This window comes from Phytophthora cinnamomi (assembly GCF_018691715.1).
Source record: "Phytophthora cinnamomi strain GKB4 chromosome Unknown Contig63, whole genome shotgun sequence".
NCBI lineage: Eukaryota > Oomycota > Peronosporomycetes > Peronosporales > Peronosporaceae > Phytophthora > Phytophthora cinnamomi.
In genome coordinates, this window is record NW_027150996.1 from 505,000 (window position 1) to 511,360 (window position 6,361).

At 47.1% G+C, this 6,361-nt stretch overlaps 1 protein-coding gene across 1 annotated transcript; it reads right to left on the minus strand.

The window, feature by feature from the left end:
• Positions 1-5,104: 5,104 nt before the first annotated feature.
• IUM83_13201 (M96 mating-specific protein family) lies at positions 5,105-6,048 on the minus strand (the record flags this gene model as incomplete). The annotated part of the gene is made up of 3 exons (XM_067937862.1): positions 5,105-5,536; positions 5,612-5,956; positions 6,025-6,048. The coding sequence occupies 3 exons, from the start codon at positions 6,046-6,048 to the stop codon at positions 5,105-5,107; spliced, it is 801 nt and encodes a 266-aa protein (XP_067786813.1).
• Positions 6,049-6,361: the final 313 nt, after the last annotated feature.

Genomic DNA, 6,361 nt, shown 5'->3' on the forward strand with positions numbered 1-6,361 from the left:
GCGCTCGTGGCGGGAACAACAATGTCCCCTGCAATTATCAATGGAATGGCCGTTTAGGTTCGTACTACGAACCTAAACGGACGTCGTAGGCAACATGGAAGTCGAGATTAGAGGATCACCTCGTATTCACAAGGTCCCCATTCACCTTTATCACTTTCCCATGTGGAGACTCCGCCTCAACATTTAGTCCTCAGTCTCAAGCAGCGTGAAAGCGTGGTTAGGTTGGCAAACAACAAAGTGTTCTCGTCGACACTGTGGCTGATCATTGCGGTTCTCTTTGAGGTGGGTTTCGCAGTTCCAAGCTCGATGCAACATTACTAGTCCCAACATCAACATGAGGCGCGATCGAGCGAAGCCTGCAGTGCAGGCTCTCAAGGAGAACAATCGCAGTCGAAGATACCGCATTTGTCGTATCGAGTGAGTCAAAAAATATTGCTTGAAACCAAGTCAAAAATAAAACCTTGTTTTTTTTTTAGTTCGGCGGCGATTTACCCGCCAATGGCGCCCCTCCTGCATAACAACACGACCAACATACAGTTGCAACTACTGTACGTGCGTAGGTACGTATCGTGAGTGGCACATGGATCACGATATTTCTAGCTACGCGAGCGAGCGACGTGTGCTACTGTCTCACATTATTGGTAAGGCGTGGGAAATGGTGGGAAGTGACACCATCATTAGCGGCTTCAGAAAGGCAAACCATATTCCGGTGAGCCATCGCTACATGAACGGTAGATTCAAGACGCACTTGCTGGCTCCTCCGCAGGATGCTGTGGGAGCCGATCAAAACTCGGGCGGAGGGGTTCCCGAGTTACTTCATAATATATATTTTGTTCTGCATCCATTATTTTATAGATGTTATATGCGCATCGGATGGCGTGTCACCGGTATGTTGCTGATGTCTCACTCGATCCGACAAATACGGTATCCTGTAGTACGGGCTGTACAGTACCGCAGAAGTCCCATCCCTTAGCAACAGTCCATCCCTTTTGTAGCAACGTCCTGTCACACCATGATCATGTCACTATATTATAGTACCGTGATTACCTTGATGACGGTACGCGATTCGCAGTGGTCTTGTGCCATCTGCCGATGCTGTAAAATATGGATTTATTGTATGGTGATTACCGTGATGACGGTACGCGATGCGCAGTGGTCTTGTGCCATCTGCCGATGCTGTAAAATATGGATTTATAGTACCGTGATCACCGTGATGATGGTACGCGATGCGCAGTGGTCTTGTGCCATCTGCCGATGCTGTAAAATATGGATTTCCGAATATTACAATGATGAAGATAAGATAAGCGAAAATATGCTTATCGTCGCAAATATTGGTAACCGCTACAGAACTATCATTTTGGTACTTGAACAACGCTGTCAATTGGGGGGTACAGTATTAATACAAGTATGGGAATGATAAGCTCAAGCATAACGGTAAAGAGAAGTCACTGGAGCGCTATGAGTGTCCTCAAGTTTTTTTTTCGCCAGCGCAGATGGCGGAGCCGTTTACTCTGCAAGTAATAATCAACTCCACTGCGTGAAACGTCCCTTTCACTTTTTTACCATGAAGAACTAGAGCGCTATCTTAGATAAGGCAGACTTTGAAAATAACTAAGCTGTTGTCTGAAGCATGATGTGATACATGTATCAAAATGCATCCAAATCGTGTACTTGTATCAGAAAAGGGTGCACCGCGGCACGATTAAATACGTCCAAATATACCCTCATGTGCTGTCGAAATGGAAACATCTTGATTTTGAACCGAGGTTCATTGTTGTCGCTTAATTATGCGCTAGAGATGGATTCAGATTATAATTTACCTTTCCTTGATGCACACTTTTATGCATTCTGCCCTTCATCAAAACAGCAGTACAGTGCTATACGATGTATAGTATACATCGAACCTGTCCCTCCAGATGGCGGGGATGTTTACTCTGGCAATAATAAACAAGTTTACATGGAACGTGCCTTTTAGTAACGGATCTACGATGTATATGTTGCCTTTCAGTCATTTTGCTGGTGGGGTTCAAGTCCGATTTTCATTTGCTAAAACTTAGGTACTTCGAAACAATTCATTAGGTATACTGATATAGCAAGTGCATCGTGAGGTATGGCGCTGCCGCGTTGAACGCATACCTCCATAAAATAATGAATTATCGTGAGTATAAACTTAAAATATGGAATTATTAGTGTTCGCACAAACACTAGCTGTATTACAAACACCAGCGTTTGCAAACTGTTTGTGAATGTGTCACAAAAGTACTAACGTGTTGGTGGAGTTAGACGGAGCTACCCTGGAGCTCTTTCTAGGCTACGAGAGTTGATTGAGTGTATATTAAAAGGTATGTTTCATCAAGTTCGCTACGATGACTGCCTCCAGCGTCCTCCTTAAGAACTGATTTCGATTGACGAATTAGTGGTGTCGGAGGTACAAACATACACACACCCGAGCAAATAGCGCTTACAAATAGTTAGCGTGAGTAAAACTCACTAACATGTCTGCGGAGTGCACTAGGAATTATCTGGTCGACCTCTATGGAAACAAAAAAAGACAAACTCGTCTGCAAGCAGCACTTTATTTATGGCAAAATTCGCAAGCATGTTCGCAGACTCTTGCTTCCACCCAGTCAAACTACCAATTAGGTGACGAATGCGCTGCTCGAGACTCTAATTCGTCAATCGCAACATGTCCTCATGGAATATGCTGCGCATAGCCACCTTTTACCGTTCATTTATTTATTCAATGCGTGCTTGGCACGGCAGGCCGAGTCGTCCGTAGGTACGCACGGTATTGCTTGCGAGCCTTAATAATTGGTATTCTCAGAGTGAACTGTGCACCAAAGAGACAGAGAAAAACAAAATACAGACACACACATAGGAACGACAATGACCCAAGATATCTTGGGATAGGTTTGTGGTACAGTAGTTGCACAGTATTGATTGATTTCTGCAACTTTACTAGTTGCGTCGAAGCATTAATCCACAGGTAGTGTTCAGTAGTGCTAGGAACTGTCGTAGTAGATGGCGGCGATATCCAAACGTATCAATTCGACTCGAACCTCAAGGATGTTTCTCAGTTCACAGGAGCGCGTTACCATATAATGCAAAAGGCAAAATCACATTATCGCCATCGAACTCATTTGACGAACTCAAAAATAACACAAGGCCACCCCTCTAATTCTTCAGGCTTCATCCCGTCAATACGAAATGTACTTTATTGAGATGGTACACCGAATATGCTGCGATACGTCGGGGTATAGTGACTTAGCCCTCGATAGGCGTTTTTAGAGCCTGTTAGCGTGATAGCGCTTCACTTCTTGTTGATGCTGGAGCTAGTAATCTTGCATTGGGTCTCGACCCTGCGAAACTCACCTCGAAGGGTGTCATTTAGCTGGAAACACTAGGGCCAGCCATCCCCAACCAGCCAAAGTTCCAACGAAGCCGATTCGACTCTCACTTTGCAATTTGCCAACGACGTCCCAAGCGACCAACAAACTTCACGACCGACTTACTATGCGTGTCTTGTCACTACTGGCTACAATCGCTCTCGTCTCAAGATGTGAAGCAGCTATCTTGGAGAAGACTAGCGTGGTGAAGACCACCGATTCGGATATCGCTTTCTTGCCTCGTGCTCTGACTGTCGAGCACCAAACCAAGCGATCCCTGCGTCGGTATGGTGAAGGCGACTTGGCTGCTGCTGACGAAGAGAGGGCTAGTCCAAGTGAGAATTTCTATGGTTTGGCGGAGAACTTCGCGCATCTGGGCTTTTCAGAGGTTTCCAATGCCAGAGCAGTAGCGCAGGCGAACAAATTAGCTGCAAGAATGGAAGCTGTCGCCCAAAAGTACCCGCAAGGCTTGAGCGTGGAGACGCTACAACAGCTCGTGGAGGTGGAGCGACTGAGGAAGGCGGATATCGCTGAAATAAATAAGGGCGCTGCCGGTGGAATGTTCAGGCAAATGGAACATGTCGATGGAATGAAATATGCTCCTGTGCTGGAATCCAACACGGGTCGCGCGAACCAACGCTACGCTGAGGACGGCAGCCGTCTGTTGTCGTGCATCGTGGCCTCGAGGTCCGCCGAGGAAGGTGGTGGTGATGTTCTTCTCATTTCCAGCTCAAACCCGAAGAAGCAAGACTGGCTGCTACCAAAGGGAGGCTGGGACGAAGGCGAAAGCATTCGTGCTGCTGCGAAGCGCGAGCTCATGGAAGAGGGAGGGGTGCGTTGCTATTGCAGTCCCTTTTATCATTTGATTGTTTAGTATTAACCTGGGGTTCTGCAGGTTAAAGGAAACATTAAGTCGCCGTTGCAGCCATTTCAGTTTTGGAAGGGTGAAGATGGTTACATCTACTATCCTTTCAAGATGCACGCCACGACTGTGTATGACCAGTGGGCCGAGAGCATGCGCTACCGTATCTGGGTACGCGCGGACAGTTTTTTTATTTGTGCATATGCATGGAGTAGCTCATCGACCTGCTCATATATTGTGCAGGTTTCCTACGACGACGCGGAAAAACTGCTTTCGAAACGTCCAGAAATGGTCGATGTTGTGAAGGCTGCGCGCACGGCGGATTAACTCACCAAGTTTGTCGGCTTGCCCTCCACCCCCCCCACCCCCCCCACCCCCCACCCCCCGAAGCTCAGATGCCGATGCCTCATTTTGACCGTTAAATCAGACAATCTCATAACGATAACAGAAGCCTCACAAGAACTACCGATGTTCCACTTGACTTTAAGGGACTACAGTTATTACCTAGGACGCTTTTAGGCTTCATGTTCCTTCTGAACGCGAATAAATGATGGCATTGCTTCCTAGGTGTCATGTGTCATGTTCTTGAAACTAAAGTGGGAATATACTTACCACTAGGAGGTATGTGGTACCAAGCAAAAACTCGTAAAAATGTAGAGGCATGAAATCGAGCACAGGTAGCAATTTTTGTCTGTAGGATTGCTGAGATTACAATACCGTAATCGACTGCTTCAGTCTGAAGCGATAAAGCAATAAATACCCACAGCTCTGATTTGAAAACGAAAACTCACAAGAAACACTGCTGTAGCTTTCAGATTACTACGTAGTAGTTTCTGAAGCTTGCTTTCTCATAATCTCATTGCAAGCGACGAGTTACCTGGTCAATAAGAGCGTTTTCAATCAGCTCGCGGTGCGCCTGCATATTTTGAGCTGTGTGCACAATCAGAAAGTTAGTGAGTGCGCGAAAGCTGCATGCATCGAGCCGGAACGGAACTCCGTCCGGGTCAAGAGAAACGAGCGTGCAGAGCTGCAACAAAGTCTGCTCTTGCCCGGGTGTTGAGACTGGGGACTTCTTCGTAACAGCATAACCTCGCAAGTGGTACGTCAACCCACTTAAAATCTTGTGCTTGATTTGAGCAGGTACAGCGCGATAGGTAAAGACTATGACGTCTCGGTCGGATTCTTGATAACGGCGGAGAACTTGTTTCACTCGAATGTCTGCCCGAGAAGTGTCGGAGTACAACTCCTTCGTGAAGTCTTCTACGATTGTAAACGGCTGGTCAAGGTCCTGTTGCACCAATGGACATGCTCAGTTAGTCAAGTCGCGGCTCGTGATTGTTACAGCGTCGTTTTCTAGACGTACCTTTGCTGCCTTCTCGTATAGGTTACCATAGCCGAGGTATTTTTCCACACCTCTGAAGTGCTCCCACGTGACCTCAGAGGTATCTCGTAATCGGAATGGAAGATCTTTATAGCTGAAAAACTCGAGGAACTTGCCGTTGGCGCCTTCACGCATGTGAACGTTGCTGGGCGCAACCGTCATACGCGCCAGTCCGTTTGCCTCAAAGACCGTGTCGATTTCTCGATACGTCGCATCAAGATGCTGGAACAGCCGTATGAATTCGCAATTGCCCTCGCGATAGTCTAGCGCTCGGATCGTGTAGTCCTTTAGGCAGTCCAGATCCACGAAAGACGCGCACTCGTTTGCCTGCACACATCGCACAGTTTAGCTAGCACATTTTCTCACTCATTGCAATAAGTCCTCCGAGTTCTTACAAGTTGCCTTGCACGCTTCTGCATCAAGTTCCGTAGAGCTCTCGCCAACTTTTGGTGGCGATCCCCTCTCTCCCACACTCCTGTCTTATTCACTGTGATCACAGCGCAATTGCTGCTGTCTGTCGTACTGGTACTTGGAACTAGTACGTCGATTCTGCTGTGCCTTAAAAGGACCTAATGTAAAATCTAACGTGTTGATGGTATTGTGATAGATTACGCGCGCGACGGCAAGACCGCGTACTGCTGGCACATCGATGACCCAGCATCGAATTCCAAGTTGACGGAGCTGGGTCGGTCACAGGAGTACTCTGGAAACACAGGGTGCCCCATTGCCATT